This window comes from Camelus ferus, chromosome 7 (genome assembly GCF_009834535.1).
Source record: "Camelus ferus isolate YT-003-E chromosome 7, BCGSAC_Cfer_1.0, whole genome shotgun sequence".
NCBI classification, from domain to species: Eukaryota; Metazoa; Chordata; class Mammalia; order Artiodactyla; family Camelidae; genus Camelus; species Camelus ferus.
Genome location: NC_045702.1, coordinates 9,018,940 through 9,038,456, shown reverse-complemented (window position 1 = coordinate 9,038,456; position 19,517 = coordinate 9,018,940). Strand labels below are relative to the sequence as shown.

The following is a 19,517-nucleotide window of genomic DNA, read 5'->3' as shown; positions in this document are numbered from 1 at the left end:
TAACAATTACGTTTATTTAAAAAAATAGAAAATTAATCAGTTTGATTCTGAATGGTCTATTTTATGTGGGCATTTGTCCTGAAGATAGACTATCAGAATAATTTAAGGTATTTACTTACTGTTTTCTCACAGGAATTCATAAGCTTGTAATTAAATTGCGTCTGCCTCAGCTGCCTCAGTCCAGGTTCATTTCAGGCCTGGGATAGCGCTGCCATTTTTGCCTTTGGTGCTTTTCACCCCTTTACCTCAGGGCAGATTTATCTTGTTTCATGAGTCACTTGTTTGACCTCTCATTGCTTCAGGATTATTCTGGGTAGGATTTCTGAATAGGTGACTGGCCCTAGGTATTTCATTCTATCCACAAATTTGAACATTAAAAATATCCCCACAGTTAAAGGAAACAGAGATGGGAAATACAATTAATTTTTGCCTCTTTTATTTACATATCAATACCAATATCAGTTATTTGAAAGTGTGTACAACTTTGTAAAGATCCCAACCCCTGCCCCAGAATTGGACACAGAAACAGGCTGAAATAAAAACCAGTTTTCAGCATGACTCGGCAAGGCACTATTTACTTTCTCTGCCCATTAGTCTATGGGTCAGGAGATTTGCTATTCTAGAGTGGTAGAATATTTGAGTGGAACAAGCAAAAGCACGGCATATTTTCCTGTTTTAATAATCTGTGCTTTTATTTTTAAAGATACATAGTTTTGCATCAACTAAAAGCATGGTTTGGATCTTTCTCCAGAATTACAAATCTCCTGATTCCCTTCTAATAAAAGATAGAGGATAGAGGTGGTAAACTTTTTAGCTTAGCATTTGTACCCGTTGTCCCCTTTTCACAAGAGCTTGAGCCACGTCAGAGAATAATTGTCCAAAAGATTTCAAACAACGGAGCTTTGAGTTTTATCTGACCAAATCACTGTGATTTATCGTTAGAAAATGTCTGATAGTGAATAAAATCTTAAATCATGTGGATTAAAAATGACTTGCTGCTTCCACTTATCATGTTTCCATTACAAACAGTTTTCAAAATATGTTCTCTTAAAATATCTTCAAAATAGTTCCTGGTCGAATGGAAACAAGTGTTGGGAAAATTCTCTTGTTGCAGACATATTCATTAGTGTGGTGATAGCATTGCCAAAAGGAAGGAAAACATGCCAGGGCAAACACGCTCAGTCCTGAGAACGTTCCTTCTCTGAATTCCTAGCCTGTTCTTTCTTCGTCTCCTCCCCTCCTTGTCCAGAAGTTCCATTGTTGTCGTCATGATCCAGAATGTAAATGGCTTTGCCAGAAATGCTGTCCACAGCTTGTCCAAGAACAAATGTAAAGGAGATACATACGCCCCTTTCCATTTATTTGCTTTGGGTATTTTTCTAACAATTGAAAAATCCTAGCATAGGAAGAGATGGTTATAGTGTGGAAATTGTTTTTTGGTAGAATTGGTCTGGCTTTGCTTGTTCCTCAAAGGCAAGGTTATAAACTGTTTCTGCCTACTTTGGAATAGTCAGCGGGTTTTGTGTCTCTTTGCAGTATTTTAGCATGTTGGTAGCTTTGTATTATATTCTCCAGAAGACTTCTGTACTGAAAGTGTGCCTTACATTTCCCCTTAGGTCCTCTATTCTCAGAGCTCTGGCTATTGTTATTAAACCCTAGATATTAGAGTTGATGGTCCTTTTACAAACAGGAAGAGTGGAGATTTTGGAGATCATATAATCCAACTATTTCTCTTCGTAGGTAAAGAAACAGAGCCACAAAAGTATAGCGACCTGCTCAAGGCCTGCAGTTAATAGAGTTGGGACTAGAAGCCAAGTTCCTATTAGTACTTTCCTCTTTCCAGTCCGGGTCTGCCCTCTGTCTCAGAGCTCAGATGGGGCTTTATATTTAGCAGGGGCACTGGGGACTGGGCTCCAACCCATTTATTGCTAGAGAATATGTTTACTAAGCCCTTTTTGGCCCTCTTTATTATGTAGTCTTGGACTCAACCAAACCAAAAGTCTAGATTTGATTGGAAACAGTGTGGAAACTATATTGATTCCAAATGTAATCTCCTTAATCTTTCAGAGACAGTTCTGATAAACATTTAAAGCTCTCTTCACCATAGCTGTTTGCTTATACCTTTGAGGTTCCCTGTGACAACAGATTATTGAAGCTTATTCTTACTGTAGGAGAGACGGCCCATTCTGTTTTCCTTGAGATCTGCCATTCCCCAGCACTGAGGTGCTGTGACCTGATTGAGCTGTTCCCTGATTAGCCTTTTTTTTTGGAGATAAGCCTTTTGTTAAAAACAAACAAAAAAACTTAAAGGATTTGTATGTCGATGCTCTAGCAGCAGTCTCATTGGCTTCCCACCTCCCTCAGAGTGAAAGCCAGCATCCTTAATAAGACCACAAATGCTCACCACCTCTCTGACCTCACTTCTTGTCTTCTCCATATTCATTCCACTTCAGTTTCACTAGTCTCTGTGCTGGTCTTCAAACACATCAAGCAGACTCATGATGCACGGTGCACTTGGCTGTTCATGCTTTGTACACACTCTCCCCCCAGATGCAAAATGACTCCCCCTTCACCTCCTTCAAATTGAGCCACCTTCTCAGTAAGGCTCTCCCTCCCCATCCTATTTAAAGATGCAGCTCCCACCTCAGCATTCCTATTCCAGGTCCCCTTCTTTTCTGTGTTTTCCTCCAGAAAACTTGCCATCTTCTCTTAACAGAGCACTTTTGTTTTCTAAAGAACTCTCCAGGTCATTCTTAACCTGGAGGCCGCATTGGGAACTTTTGCCATAGACAAGGTTGCTTCACTTGATATTACTTATGAGAATTCTTATCAGGGGCAGTATTTTAAGTATCAAGAACGAGTTTCAAGTTCTTAATTGTAGCTTCAAGCAAAATACGTTTTGCATAATAGAACAAGTCCCTAAATTAAACCCATATAGTAGCTAAACATTAATGTTTCCCACTCATCAGGAAGTTTCTGGGCTGTTGTAATAACAGTACATTCCTATATGTAACTAACCTTGAGGACTGCAGACTTTGTAACCTGAGGATCTTCTGACTTTTGTAACGAATTAGTATTATTTAAACAAGAGTGTTTAAGATATGAGATCTCAAATAAAATAGCTGATTTTAGTGACTTCCTTAAATGGGTTTAGCACTAGATAACCTATGTATAATTAGGTCTACTTTAGAGTGATTGCTGCTATTCATAATTTTTCAATTGAAGGTTTTTTCCAACTATTAAAATTACACATTATAGAAATTTGGGAAAGTCAGAAGAATAGTAGTAGAAGAAATTATGGGAGAGTCTTTCAGAGTTGACTACTGCTGACACTTGTTTCCTTGCAGCCTTTTTCCATTGCTGTGCTCCTGCTTCTGGTATAGGAGTGGGAGTGGTTTGAAAAGGATAACAGAGAAAATATTCCCACCAAGAATTAAGTGCTATTAATAGCTGTACATGTTTGCTTCCACTTTTTTATCTATGTGTACATACACACTTTTTTTTTAAGCAGAGGAAATAATATACAAGCACATTATCTCTTTTTAGTATATGTCCTGCCAAAGCAAGCAGTATCTCTTTTTTAAAGGAATATAGTTTTACAGATAAATTCTTTGATCACCGTTTCTTGTTCTGTTCCCTTTTCCCACCATGACCTTGGCCCTGCACCCTCACTGAAGTAATTAACTCTTGTAAATTTGGTTTAAGTTGGTCCAGCACAGTTTTCTATACTTGTTACCATAGAGAATATGTAGTGTTGCTTTGTTTTAGTTTATCTAAATGGTATCATGCTATAAATACATCATTTTGTAACTGTTTTCCCCCCCTCAGCTTTGGCTGTATCCAATTTGATACATACTGACCTAGTTCACTATCTTGGCTGTGTGGGACTCCCAGTATATGGATGTACTACAAGTTGCTCCAGTCCCTTGTTGATGGGGTTGAATTTGGTTCTTGGCTTTTTTAAACAATGCTGCAACAGATATCCTTGTGAATCTTCTTGGACATGTGTGTTAGTGCTTTTCTAGGGTTACATAGAATTTTTATTCTGTTTTTTCTTCTCTTAATATTAAGACATGAAAGTTTCCATTGGCTAAGTATAATCTCTTCATAAACACATACCTTTTAAATATAGACTTTGAAACATCTTTATGGTAAAATTAGTATGAAATAGTAATTGGGCACAAGTCTTTTTGCATCAGAGTAATTTAAACATGGCATAGGCCTCTCTTGATGTTAGAGGATAAAACATTAAGCTATTTCAACACAAAAGATTAAAAAAACAAAAATTAGAAGCCTGGTTAGTACTTGGAGTGGCTAGAGCAAGTGAGACCGGAAATACCTGAGATTTCATAGTCTTAGCCTCATTTTCTAAGCTAGAGAATTTTCTTAGATTTTCAGAGATGACCACTGTCACCTCATCCTTGAGGATCCTCCTTTGATGCCACTTGTCTGCATCTTTCCTGACACCTTCCTCTCCCCAAATGTGCTACCCCTGACTGTCAGTCACCTCCTTGTGCACATTGCAGTTATTTCTTCATGTCTCTTGTCCCACTGTTCCAGTGACCTCCTCCAGAAGAGTACTATTTGGTTTTGTACCCAAAATAAACAGTGTGCCTGACACATAGGTGTTGACCAAACATATTTTGAATGAATGAAAGAGAACCTATGTGAGGTGAAGGGGTGAGGGTGGGATTGGGACATGGTGATGGGCGCTTTAGTAAAGAACTTCAATTTATTCAAAGGATGGAACAGAATGAGGAAGTTGTAAAAGGAAGTGAGGTGATAAAGATGACAAAATGACAGCTTTGAGAGTGGATCTCTGCTTTAGCATGCTGTCATTTGTTTATACACAGACTGATTAAATCACTAGTTTTAAGTTAGAAAATAAATTAATTTCTCCTTGGAATTTAAATGTCAATATATTTGTTTAAAAGTATATACATGTATATACATATATATACTTGTTTTTCTAGGAACAAATAAAAAAACTTGAATCTCTGACAGATATAGCCATCCTATGGAATTTTTTTAACTCTTTGCCTAATTTCTTGGTTGCCCCAATTTTAATCAAAACTGGGTTTCCTGGAATGAATAGACTAAAATTAAAGGAAATATTTTGGTCACTATTCTTATGAAATCATTTGTGGTTTGGAAGAGTACTTCTTTAGCATTTCAACAGCTTCATTCATGTTCCGCACACGGTATAGCAGAATGATGCCAGTAACTGAGCTACAGAAGGAGAAGTTCGAATGCAGAACCTCCACATTTAGAAGTTGAACAATAAAACTTTTGGAAGGGAAGTCATAGTAGCTTAACTTTTTATCATGGCACTAGTTATAAGCCATTTAGTACTATACATCTTCTTGGCGAGTACCTCCATAGCTCAGAAAACAGTTTCTTTTAATGACGTTTTTATATTAGAAGCCTCATTGCTCTCAGAGTTTTGCTCATTTGATTAATAGAACTCTGGTGTACTTTAAGCGACACTGTCAGGGGAGTATATTCTTACCAATAAACAAAGATCTAAAATTGAAAGTAATGAGTTACGGGTACCGTCACCTTTTCTACTACTGAAATTGTTTCCAGCACTGAAATACTTTAAAACTGGTAATTCTCTGGATACTTTTTGCTGCTAATGAACATCTCTTTTTACAGGATTCATGAATAAAATTTTCCATCCCAACATTGATGAAGCGTAAGTAACTATTTAAAAATGTTTAAAACTTAGCAGCAACCACTCTTGATTAGAGTTCATCTCTCTCTTCATTATAAAAAAAAAAAAGCCTCAGTTACCTTTTTGGATTTTGTCAACAGATAGGACTGTAAGAATGGTCATTTAAACTGTGGAATTCCAGGGACATGATATTCTAAACCACTTAGTTCAGAATCTACTGTTGGACTGCTTGGGTTTTTCCATTGTCATGGATGGGTCCATCATTTCCCTTGATACCCAGCTAACATTTGTAGTATTCCGCTCTCCATTCTCTTTGTATAGACACAATTCAGAGATCTGTTTTCAGCTTACAGATTATTATTTTCAGCCCTTAAAGTATTTCTCTTGAGAGTAAAGCAAACATGAATAAGTCGTTTGATTTCAGTTAATGAATCTTAATTGTCCCTTTCTTCTGACATTTTATTGGTGATATTTAAAAATGTGATACTAATGCCTCCCACTTTGCACTTCCAGTGCTGTTTAGAAGACATTATTTGTCCTGCAGTTTTTCTTTCTCATGCCACTAAATTTTGGTATTCACATGCACGTACATGTGAAGTATTACGAACTGTGAGAGTAGGTTTTACATGTACATCACACCCCATTGTCCTTTAATGCTTTCCTGTATCAGTCATCCTAATGACAGAGATGTTCTCTTATGTAACCACAGTATCGTCCTCAGATTCAGGAACTGAGTATTAATGCAGTACTTTTTCATCTGCTGCCATATTCCAATTATGTACTTTTTTAGCACCTTTTTTTTTCATTTATTAAAGGATCCAGTCCAGTATCATGTATTACACTTAGTTGCCATGTTTCTTTAAACTACTTTAACCTGGAACAGTTCCTCACCTTTTTATAAAATTTTTAAAGAATAAAGACCAGTTATTGTATAGATGTCTCTCAGTTTGGGTTTGTGTGATTTTTCCTTCTTAGGTTCAGAGTCTGCGTTTAAGGTGAGAAAACCACACAGTGAGATTGTGTCCTCTTCAGGGTGTCCTGTTCAGAGGCACACGGTCTCTCTGTCCTGATTACCTGTGTTAATTCTGACCACCTGGTTAAGGTGTTGTCTGGTTTCTCTGTTGTATAGTTACGGTTTTTCCCTTTCAGTCTGTAAGAAGGCACTTAAGACCTTGTATATAGTCTGCTCCTCCTCATACTTTGCCCAACTGGGATTCTTTGGGGGTTTTTTAATATGAACTAATAAAAATATTTTTCCTGATAATAAAATTAGTTGCCAGATATATGCAACTAACTTTCTAATTTTTAAAAAAATGCCGTTCTTTCCATCTGTTTCAGGTCAGGAACTGTGTGTCTAGATGTAATTAATCAAACTTGGACAGCTCTCTATGGTGAGTTTGGCCATGGAATATTTTTTAGAGATGTTGAGACACTGCCTAAAAAAATGTTGTTTGGATTTTCTTCTCTGGTTTAAGATGTTTTGTTGGGAATGGGAAGGGCTTTTGAAGTCCTGGTGGGAAAGTTTGATCAGTGAAAGAAGTTATTTTCTCATGAGTACAAACTTCGGGTTAGCAGTGGAAGTTTACAATCATCTTGTAAGATTCTGAAATAAGGTATAGTGATACACATATGGAGACACATAAAAACATATGCAAACATTTTATATATTTGTGTATTCCAAATACATGTGTATTCCAAAGCGCATTGTATACATGTTTATCTGTAATGCCTTTTAGTTTTGGAAAAACTCTTAAGAATGTCCCTGTGAAATGAGATGATATGTTAGGAGGTTTGGGGGATCATCTATTTCAAAGGTCAAAACTTCATTATGAAGCAAAGAATAATTTAGCCTTACCTTCAGTTCTGAAATTGACATCTCATCTCTTAGCAGTGAATTAACACATAAATTGAGATCAGAGAGAGAGATTGTATTAGACCTTCTCCCCATGAGCTCCCCAGTTTGGTTGGGGAGCTAAAAATACTTCTAAATATTTTTAAAGTCAATTAGGGATACAACAAATCTGTCTGTCCTCTCCACGTGTCCAAGTCCTTGGGCTTCATAGACTCTCCATGCTCTCATGCCCCTACCCCATGAAGTGTTCCCTGATGCTCCAGCTGGAAGTAATCTCTGGACATGCCTACATTTTATAGCTCTTTTTCTTGTGGCCTGCTTTTACTTTCTACCTCATGTTCGTTGTTTGCATCTACATTTTTTGTGCTACTGGATTATTTCCTGCCCTAAGGGCTGTCAGGATGCCCATCTGATTTGTATTTAAGTCCTGGCACTCCCAGCACGGTGTCTCACACCAGTGTGTGTAAGAATGAGTGGCCCAGACAACAAGCGGTTGCTGAGAGGTACGGGAGAGGGAATCACTTCAGGTCAGGGTTAACCACAGATGGCTGTCTTTCGTTGAAGAGTTACGAGACCTTTTAGTGATCTTAAGGTACTCAAGACCCCTTATTCCACCCAGTCTACGAGTCACCTTGTACTAGGATGGTGCATGAGAATCACAAAGTAAGGCTGATCACCCACAGCACACAGTTAATCCTTTTTATCCCCCTCTCCTCCTGATTCGTTCAGGAGTTATTTCCTCTGCCTGGAGTTACTCTCCCTGATCTTTGTGTGCCTGGCACCTTCTTTTCTCGTCTGAAACATGCTTCCTCAGAGAAGCCTCCTTTCCTAGTCATTCCATTTAAAATAACACCCCTCCATAGCACAGCACCCTCTTTAAAAAACCCTAAAATTTATTATTTAGCTTGTTCTATCGGATTGTAAGCTCCACAAGAGCAGGGACTTTGTCTCTCGTATAAGTGTGCATGTGTGGGCAAGTGCCTAAAACAGTGGCTAGTATGCAGTAAGGGTTCAGATATTTGTTGAATTAATGAGTGAATTGATCATGCCCAGTACTGTTATTAACATGAGCATTTTAAGGAAACAACAGCTTATGAAGAGATGAGGTGACAAGAAAGAACATATACTCTGAGATTGATTAAATGGATTCCTTTTAAGATGATGTTTTTGGTAAAAATGTCTTATGGCAGGCTGCCTGGAATATCTGATGTAATGATGTGTTTTCTTAAACTGCATTCACATTTTAGAAATATACATAAGGAAATACTGCAAGATGGTTCCAGTTACAATAAAGTAAATTGGACTTTAGTTTAACTAATTCTTTTAGTATTGACCAGAAAAGCTTTGTGGAATAGGTTTGCTTATTTTCAAGTACTTCACGTCTCAGGACACTTTTAAAAAAATAACAGTTTTATTAAGTTATAATTCACATATGTAAAATATACCATTTAGTTAGTTTTTAGTATATTCACAGTTATGTACAACCATTACCACATTGTTATCATAGAACATTTTCATCACCTCAAAAGGAAACCCTGTACCCTTTAGCTGTCGACCCCTTATCTCCGGGCCCTAGGCAACAACTAACCTACTTTTTGTTTGTATAGATTTGCCTATTCTGGACATTTCTTATAAATGGAATTATACAATACATGCACTTTTGTGACTGTTTTTTTTTTTCATTTCATATGATGTTTTCAGCATCCATCAATGTTGTAGTGTGTATCAACACTTCTTTCTTTTTTTATGGCCAAATAATACTGCATTGTACAGATGTCATTTTTATCTGTCAGGTCATAATTTGGATTGGTTACACCTTTTTAGCCATTATGGATAGTACCTCTATAAATATTTGTGCACAAGTTTCTATGTAGACCTATGTTTTCATTTCTCTTGGGTATGTACCTAGGCTATAGAATTGCTGGATGATATGGCAGCTTTGTTTAACCATTTGAGGAACTGACCTTTTTTCAAAGCGGTACTATTGTACATTCCCGCCAGCAGGTGTATGAGGTTCACAATAGACTTTGAAGTGAAAGGCCAACATGACTTAAGGTTTCATCACATCTATAAAATGTTAGAATATGTTCTTGTATTACCTTGCAAAGCATTTAGTAAGTAACAAGAATTAAACCACATTGGTCAAAGCGAATTTTGATTTCCATGTTACATGTGTATGAGTTACTGATAAGTGTTCATAATACAAGAGCACGGACACACAGGTAAGTTTAGGAAACCACGAAGAAAATATTTTTAGAGTGTAGTCAAAATTATACTCAGCATGGGAGAATTGTTTTGACATTTTGCTCAAACCCAAACTATTCCTTAAGAAAATTCAACATTTCTTTCATGGAAAGTTTTAGGAACAGGTAAATACAATTTATATGAATGTACTGGTAGAAAGGGTTGCTTCAAATAACCTTGAAGTTTCTTTTAGACCTATCTGATCTTGAGATATAAACTGAATTTTTATTACAAGCTTCTAAACCTGGCATCGAAGGTTAGTTCATAATTGGTGAATTTTGAATCACTCAATTTCCTGCTGTGATTCTTGAGAGAATTTTAGTTCAAAGGACAAAAAAATTAATTTAATATGAAACAACTAATAGGAGAAAATTGGCAAGTTAACACGAATATTCAACTGAAAAGCAGAAGGCTTAGCGGTAACTAAAACTTGTTCTTGCACCTCTACTATATAATATGGTAGGGAGCAGGGAGTTACTTGTGAAATTTCCTGCAATTAATTTTGCTGCAGGGCATGTACTGTGCAATAGATATTTGTATTTTTTATTATAACAGCAATTCCCAGTTGAAATCTCAGATTTATACTCATCATAACCTGATAATAAACCATGTTTATGTTTATAGCAAATTTAGTACTCTGTTCTTTACCTCCACCACCACCACCTGGAAAAAGAAAATTGATTTCTGGCAGCCCATTTGACTCATTGCTTCTGTTCTCCTCCTGTTTTCCTTTGCCAAGTGTACATGCAGTTTGTTCATTCAGAAGCTCAGAATTGGTATACTTGTAGTTTAATCACCCAGTAATTTTTAATTTTATGTTATTTAACCTTGTAAGAGAGCTAGTTATAGTGGGTAATATGGTTAATTTTGTAAAGATGTTTGTCATCAATATAAAGTTATCTATTGAGTATAAAGTTTCTATTGTTACTCTTTGTGACGTTAAAAGGAAAATAGCAGATGCCATCACAAAATTGATTCATTTTGACTTCTGGGATGATAACATCTTTTTTCTCTTCCTTTTTTTTTTTTTTTAAATGTCCCTTCCTGCTCTTCTAGACAGCAATGATAAAAGCTCTGGAAAACTTAAAATTCAGCCAAGGGGATCTAGATTTCAGTTTCAGAAGCAACTGTAATTTTAAAGGCTGATGAAAGGAAAGTTCATCAAGCCATAGGTAGCTTTATAAGATCCCCTTCTGTTTTCCTCTTTACTCTGAAATATAGTTTATCCATAGTTGTGTTTTCAGCCCACACTCCTGGAAACACCTTCACTGCAATGCACCTTCAGTTTCCCTGCTGCCCTTCTGGGCCACACATAACTCGACCCTCGCAAATTGTGCTTCTCTTGCCAGTCATTCTACTCATTTCTCGACTGACTCTGTAAATTACCTATTTTGTGGATTAAGTTGTGGACAAGTAATGTGGAAGACAATTTTCTTATGAAATTGAGCAGTTTATAATTTTATTCTCACCCTTAGGGTTGCTAGCCAATGGAGTGGATACTCCTCTTATTTTGCCGGTGAGAAAAATCAACATTTTGGAAATTACTTCCCCTCAAGTCATCTGAGGAGTCAATAACAGACAAATGAACTTGACTGCAACAAAAGGAATGCTTCAGGGACTTTGAGATTAGAATTAGACAAGAGAAGCTGCTTTTTTTTTTTTTTTTTTTTTTTTTTTTTACTAGGCATTCAGAAACATTTTAAGTCATAAACTCATTTAATAGTACTGTGGCCTAATGATTTTAAGCTGCTACATGAATTTAGGCCTCTCCATGTTGGAAATAAGTTGTTATTACGTCCCTCTTTTTAGTTAGGTAGCCAGTGAATCTTTCTAAACAATTCAAATTTTGGCTGAGGGTAACTATATCTTAAAATAATGCTTTATGTTGATTAGTGTTTGCTAGCAATGTTTCTAGACATTTTAGTGTAGTTATACAGACAAGAGATACATTTATCTGCATGGATAATTGATTGGCCAACAACTAATGTTGAACAGGCTTGAGAACTCAGTATTGATCCATCCATGTTGGAATCTCACAAACATCATCCTACTTTTGGAACAGCTGGATGTCATTATGAGTCTCCTAGACAGAGGCCAGGTAGAGCAGTTTCTTTCTAGTATTATGGGAGAAATAGCTGTAGTAGATAAAGAAGAAATACGCTGAGTTTTAGATTTAATGATTTCAACAGTGCTTGCTAGCTCCGTGATCCACCTCCTTTGTCTGCTTTTAGATATTCAGATTTGGTGTTGGTACATGGCCCAAGAGTTTAATTAGCTGTACACAGAAAAATGGAGACTTCCTGGGTTGAACAACTTAGTGGAAATTCATTAAAAACACCAAATTCACATTCACTGGTGTTCAGCACTAGAACCGTGGAGTGGTTCAGGCCTTGTGGCTTGTGGGATGTGAACCAGGGTATGGCCCTGAAGGACAGCCACAGCTGTGTTCTTCTTTCTTTGGAGCTGTAGTTTCAGGGCTCAGTTGTGATTATATGGATTTGTTTTCTCTTCGTTTGTTTGTGATCACTATATATAAGTAAAGCCTTTCCCCCAAGCATGGCCATTTATTTTATAATTGCATCTTGTTTTTTTCTGACATTAAAGACAAACTAAATTATTGTCTAGTAATATAAAACTTTAATAATGAGTTTTAGTATGACTGTAAGAATACCCAACTAGTTAATTATACATTAACTGCCCTCATTTCTAGAAGGATAATAACAAATCCTATTACTATGATTTAGCTTGCACTTTTTTAAGGCAGTCAGGATCATACCAGGTTTAAACTAGGATGAATGACCTCTAAAGTACACCTAAGTAAGGTGGGAAGCGTTTTGAGATTGACATGGCAAGCGTTTTTGATGTACAAGAGCCTGTTTTCTTCATTCTGATCGGTGTAGTAGCATTCATTTCCTCTTGCAGATCTCTACAGTTTAAATACATTGGGAGGAGGGAGTTGCAATTAGGCAGTGTGTGAGAGAGGATTTTCTCAGTAAGTGGAATTCTTTAAAATGTTCTGTGTTCTGAAACTACACACCTCTGATAGGTGACCTGGTGATCTGGCACTTCAAGGTATGTATCTGGTATTCCTCCAGGCTTTAGTACCCTGTGTCTTTCACAGTCCTCCTTCCTACATATAAAACAGGAATACCTGTTTTTAGCTTGGAATACTTAAAAGCCTGTAATGCTGTCAGTGGTGAGATTAAGTCTATCTGTCATGAATATTGCTGAGGGGAGGGTATAGCTCAGTGGTAGAGTGTGCTTAGCATGCACAAGGTCCTGGATTCAATCCCCAGTGCCTCCATTTAAAAAATAATAATAATAAATAAATGCAGATAAAACCTAATAACCTTCCTCCCCTCTGTGGGGAGAAGGGGAAATAACAAGCATAAAATACTGGGCTTTAAAAAGAAAAAAAAAAATAGAGGAAAAAAAGAATAAAAAAAGTTCTTTTAAATGAAGTGTGACAATATAAATTGTCAAATTAAAAAATATAGCAAAAATTCTTCAGATGTTTAATTCTTACTAATTCTGCTAATTGCACACTCTCTTTTAAAAGGTGTGAGAAAGGAAGAGTTTTGTTTTATACAGGCATGACCCTCTTTATGAGATGTTATTCTGTCTTTAAAAGATATCCATGGATTAACATGAGAACACGTGTAAATCTAATGAGTTCAGACCTTTCATATACTTTTATCCACGCAGGATGCCCTCTCAGTTAAGTGATAGGGTACATTCTTGAACATATCATCTAGCACATTGGTTTGCTGGATTTCATTGAAGCATGTTGGAATTTGGTGAACTAAATACAGCATGGCAAGCCTTGTGGCCAGCTGGTTCTGTGCCACAGTGCCACAGCAAGTCTTTGTCGTGGTCTGCTTCAGCTTGCTGTGTTTGTGCCCTCAAACAGGCTTTCCTCATTGAAGTTAGGTTCAAACTAGTTAGTGTTTAGTCTCAAAGCCATTTCTTTTTAAAAGCCCGCCTGCCTATCTGAGGGCATTTGTCCTGATTGGCTTTATTGAAGTCTTCCTCTAGGGGATGTCTGTCACCTTTTAGAACCCGCTGCTTACTCAGTCTTTCGTACATAACACCTGCTTGGTCATACGCAGTGCTGATCCTCCAGTGCTGATCCTCACAGACTGTAAGTAGAAGAAAAATTAAAGTGGAAAACTCAAATTCATCATTAATAGTACAACTTCTTAAGGGCTGACAAAAGAGTAGAAAAGTAAGGATCTGTTAATTAACCCCAAATTATTAAATGACCGGAGGAAATCTGGAGATTTTATTTTGCCCTGTTTCAATCTTATAGACTTGGACTACACGTATGTTAGTTAGTACATGTGTTTTTATACATATAGTAGATCCCCCCCCAAAAAAAAACTTCAATGAATGAAATGGAATTTTATGATTGGTTTTATTTTGAACATACGGCTATAAATCCATGGCTTGCTTAGCAATCATGATGAATTAGTTTCTTATAAGATGAGCAAAGTCAATCAATGGGATTTTGAAAGGTCAGCTGCTAATTTTCTCTAGCAAATCAAGGATAACATGGTTTTAACTCCTAGATGATCTCAACTTATTTAGCCATAAACTTCAACTATAATGGCCAAAAGCCATGGAAATAAGGAAGTCATAGAGTTATCAGTTCTGGGCCACTAGAATCAACTCCTTGTGGGTTTTGACCGTCTTTTTACTTCTTTAATTGTGGGGTTTTTCTTTCTCTTTTTGCAGCCCTGCTCCCTATTGATATGAAACATATAATGTCTTAGGGAGCTGTGGCTAGCTCAGTGATTGTCACCTTGGGAGGCCAGGGGTCCTTCTCCTGGGGGGTCAGTGAAATATAAGTCTGTTTGGATAGCATGCTTCTGGAGTATGAGGTTTTGAAGGAAAACAAGAACTTGCTATTGATGAGAAATGACCTGAGTGATTGTTTTAAGGACATGTTCTCTGATTGCAAAGGCAAGAGTTTGGAGCCTGGAAGGCCATCCAGAAACGGTTGTCCTGATCCATGTCTGGAAAGATATATTGAGCTTGATGTAGTTACATGCCAGGGGAAACGGAAGAGGAACTAGAGGCATTTCATTAGCACAAGTAGTGACTCTGAGAAGTTGGCTGAGTACAAGGAATAAAAGAGGAAGGCCTAACCGAGGTCCTTCCAGAGGTTCAGAGCCTAGGGACAAGGATGTTGCAGGAGAAAGGTATAGGTTTTCAGAGAAATAATTTTAGGTGTGTCAAGTTTAAGAAGAGAAATATAAAGGACTGATTAGAAGGTTTGGTAGTTATCAACATAGACTTATTTCTTTGAAATTGTAAGATGATGAGCTTCCTGGAGTAACAGTATATAAAATACACTCTGTATTAATACAAAGACCACAGAATTCACACTGCTGTGCAAGTGGCTGATGTCTTTCCAAACAAGTTTTTCTGCATGTTATTTGTTTGGCTTTAAAAAGAAGGAACCCAGGACATTGGGCATCTGGGGGACAAGGAGTAGGGTGAGAAAAGGGGGCAGGATAGGTGGTACTGGAGAAGGGAGGAGTGGCTTTGATGGCTGGTGGTGCCTGGCTGTGACTGTACTGTATTTATGGTGTGTTTTCTGAGTTACAGTGTTTGGGGTGTTAAATCTGAAAAAACAAGTTGAAGATTATGTAAGTTCCAGTCTCTGAGAGGACTGCCTGGTAATTGTGGTTCCTGGTAGGGCTGACCACATCAGGCTTCAGCATCCACAGGGTTTTAACCTGAAGATAGCAGCATGCTTTGCAAAAGTTTCCATTTTAATGTTCAAAGGAAATAGAGGAAGAAGAAATAACTTATGGTCACTGGTTCATAAACAACCGAGAATAAAACATGAGATATGTGATTCATCCCCTCCTGTGTTTTCTTTAAGCCTTGTACCCGTCTTTTTGTGAGTCACCTGGAGTAGGGTGGCTATACTTTAAGAATTGGTGCATTTGTGTGTGTGTGACTCATTTTAATTAACGTATTCCTTGAGGGATACAAGTAGCTGAAATTTCTTCTGAGAAGATGGCATATATGTATTAATATTTTAGTCTAGTCCTTTGATGCAGTTTGAAACCTGTTTTACAGTCATTTTTAGTAACGTGTACTACTTTTTGCAGGATTATACTTCTCTTTTTGCAGATGAAGAAATTGAGATGCAGAGAGGAAGAGACCTGCTTTCCTACCTAGAGTTTGGAATACCTCCACCTGGAGGAAGTGATGGTGATAGCAGTGTGCAGAAAAAGAATGATGAAAGGGTCAGGGAGGGCTACTAAATTAGAGCCTCTTGGCAGCTTAGCTGCCAAGACCTCTGAACATTTTCTTGAGCTAGAGAACCTACAAGCAAATAGCTCTTTCCATTTGGTCTCTGAGGACAGGGATGTGTAAGGGAGGTAATGCATTTCTGCACACACATCACACATGCAGATGCCAGCCTGTCCTAAGTCAGAATCTCTGGGGTAGGTTTGAGGCCTCAGCATACATATTTAGAAAAAAACTCCATGCGTAATTCTTAGGGACAAACAGTCAGGACCTGGACTCACCCAAGACTCTGGACTGAGTAGGGTAAATGATGCTGCTTTAGATGAGAGATCAGTATGATTTGAGTGTTTTTAAAAATTAAATATGAATATAAATCATAATGTGCTTCAGCTGAAGTCTGAGTGTTGTAACATTGTTAACATTAATACCATAAGGTTAGGCTGAAGAATCAGTCTTAATGGACTGTATTTTGAGAAGTGCTGATTTAGTCCAAGGCAAAAGTAAGAGCTGTTTGCTTATCAGAATTTAGACTTCTCAGGGATCTTGGGACTTCCTTTAAAAATTAAGGCAGCCAGTAATGGAGCCAGCTGACTGTAATCTCTAGGTAGCTCTTGGGTAGCGTATGTCAGGCACTCTCCCTTTCAAAAAAATGAAAGGTTAATGTTCTTCTAAAAAGAGTTGAACTGATTTATTAACAATTTCAGGGGAAAAAATGTTTATTATGATGGATTTTTTTCCAAAGATGAGTATCTTTATTTCATTCTTGGTTTATACTTTATGTCTCTTCTACCAAAATACTTATCTTGAAAGCAGATTTTGTGCACATCTGCATGTCTGAGAGATGTTTCTTTGTGGAGGACCCTCTCAATGGTAGTCACTCTGTTAGCCACTTTCAGGAATACTTTACTGTTTGAAAATGGCCATGGCCACAACATCCTGGCCTTCAGAAGCTGTCATCTTCACCCCAAACTGGGCTGTGTACTTTTCCTTTTCTGCTCTTCTGTTTTAGAGTTATGACTCAGCACCTCTGTAAAATGGATCAAAAGTATGTTAATGCCTGAAGACAGTAGACACAGGAAGGAAAAACCAATCATTGAGGGTTCTTTTATTTGTTTTGGACAAATACGTAAGGCAAAGCCACTTATTGGTAGCTTGAAAACCTTAAAAGTAGTGGGGAAGGGTATAAAATCTTTTCCTGGAACACATGAAACACCTAGTTATGAGACATGTTGTCTGCAGTATTTCTCAAATCCTGAAGGACTTCTGAACTGAAAGAGAGTAAAACCTGCACTTTATTGTTTTCTTCAAGTTCTTTGTTGTTTGATAGGAACATTCAGCTATTAAATCTTTTGGGAGCAGCACCTGTAATGCTGATATGGCAGGAGAGGCCCCCAGTTCACTATGTGTGGGTATCTGTGAACAGCCACGGGCTGTTTCCTGTGGTTGAGCTACTTGAAAACAAGCCACACTGCCTCTGTGAAATACCTGACAGTTCAGCCAAGAAATTCTTGAACATTCTCTTCTTAGGGACCATCCTGTTGGCCTTGAACTTGTGAGAAAGGAAAACTTTGGGGAGGGTGGTGACCATGCCTGAGGGTATACAATTTTGATGCAGGGATTGGGGAGCTTGTCCCTTCATGGTTGAGACAGTGTTCCTTTTATCTATTAAGAGAAGCAGTGTAATTGATAAGCCCAGGTTTGAAACCCAGTTCCTTGGGTAAGTTACCTAACCTCTCTGTGCTTCATTTTCCCCATATGCAGAATGGAGATAGTAATGGTACCTATCTCATTGGCTATAGTAAAATTAAGAATGTATATATAAAGTGATTACAGGGCCTGGCTTACAGTAGGGGCTGTGTAAGTGTAAACTGTTGCTGCTGTTACTATTACTGTTACTGTTATTAATGTTACTCTAACTCTTCCCTGCTCTGAGGTCATGTTCAATTTGTAAAACTTCTGATTCACACTTTTTGTTCTTCTTAATTTGCTTACCGTTTGGCATTTTCTGCCACTGCCTTGGTAGCCCATCTACTTAAGGATAGAGGAAAATTTTTTTCAGAATTTTTGTGTTTTATTAAATGTTTCAAACATATGCAAAAGTTGAAAGGACTTATTTATAGGAAAATGCTATTTTTACAGGTAAACGAAGTAAAATGTCATTTGAAGTGTGAAATATAGAAATTACAAGCCTGTTGCTTTAACATAACTTTTAAAATATTCTTATACACACTGTGTACATCAGAATTCTAGAGAATATACTATTTTACAGACTTTCCACTCAGAGCGTGAGCATTTTTCTCTGTCCCTTAGCCTTTACAGATAGTTCACAATGATTTTGTACGATGAATAACTATTGGTTTGTTAAATATGTTGCTTCGTTTTTTTAAAAAAAAAAAAAAAAGTAAAACAGTGGTGAAAATCCTGCCACAAATTGTTGGGGTTGTCTTCGAATATCATTTTTCTGTGCTTTTTGATTAAGAATCTCTGCATTTGTTTCCTGGCATGTGAGAATTTTACTATAATGTGGTTATTTAGAAAGCTAGCCTTATCAGTAATACCAAGTCCTTAACTTGGGGTTGAAGGTAAACCTGCTCTTTGTACTGACAGATGAATGAGAACAGGACTGCTGGCTGTCGTGGGATTGTCCATCCATCACTCTCTGAGTTGTTCAGTATGAGATCTGTGAGCCATATGTAGTTATTTAAGTTTAATTTGGTTAGAATGAAATGAAATGAAAAATTCAGTTCCTCACAGTCAAACCAGCTGTATTTCACGTGCTCAACAGCCACTTGTGGCTAGTGTCTGCCATACTGGTAGCAGATACAGAACATTTTTGTCATTGGAGAAAGTTCTGTTAAATAGTGCAGCTCTAGGTCATTCTGACTGCTCAGTTTCTTAACTTTATAGCGACAAGGAAGAGCTGCTTCTTGCTTGTAGGATTTTCTAGAGCAGAGGTCAGCAAATGTTGACTGCCTGGTTTTGTGTATAAAGTTTTATTGGAACATAGCCACACCCACTTGTTTATCTGTTATTTGTGGCTGCTTTTGTGCTGCGGTGGTGGAGCTGAGTGTTGAGTAGCTGTGACAGACCAAATGTGGCCCACAAAGCCCAAGTTAGTATTTACTCTGGCCCTTTACGAAAAAGTTGGCTGACCCTTTTTATCTAGACCAGGGTTTTTGAACCTCTACATTATTGATATTGTGGTTGTGCAGGGCTATCCTGTGCATTGTACTGTAGTAGGGTGTTAGCAGCATCCTGGCCTCTGTCCACTAGGTGCTGGTGGCACCACCTACCCCCTCCCTCACCCAGTTGTGACAACCAAATCTCTCTCCACGTGTTGCCAAGTGGCTGCAGGGGAGCAAAATCACCCCTGGCTGAGAACTACTAATCTAAAGTGATGTGGCTTGACAGAACATTCCCTTATAATACTGTGTGAGAGTGCCCACTCTAGAACAAAATTCATTAAAAGAGCAAAGTAAATTA

General features: G+C 37.6%; 1 protein-coding gene across 2 annotated transcripts in view; it reads left to right on the top strand.

Moving 5' to 3' along the window:
* UBE2H (ubiquitin conjugating enzyme E2 H) overlaps positions 1-19,517 on the top strand; it is a 92,324-nt gene that overhangs the window by 63,862 nt on the left and 8,945 nt on the right. The window contains exons 4-5 of one of the 2 annotated variants that reach the window (XM_032483329.1): positions 5,656-5,695; positions 7,013-7,065. The exons of the other annotated variant lie outside the window; for it this stretch is intronic. Coding sequence (XP_032339220.1) covers positions 5,656-5,695; positions 7,013-7,065 — 93 coding nt within the window. The remainder of the gene's footprint in view (positions 1-5,655; positions 5,696-7,012; positions 7,066-19,517) is intronic. 2 annotated transcript variants of the gene reach the window in all.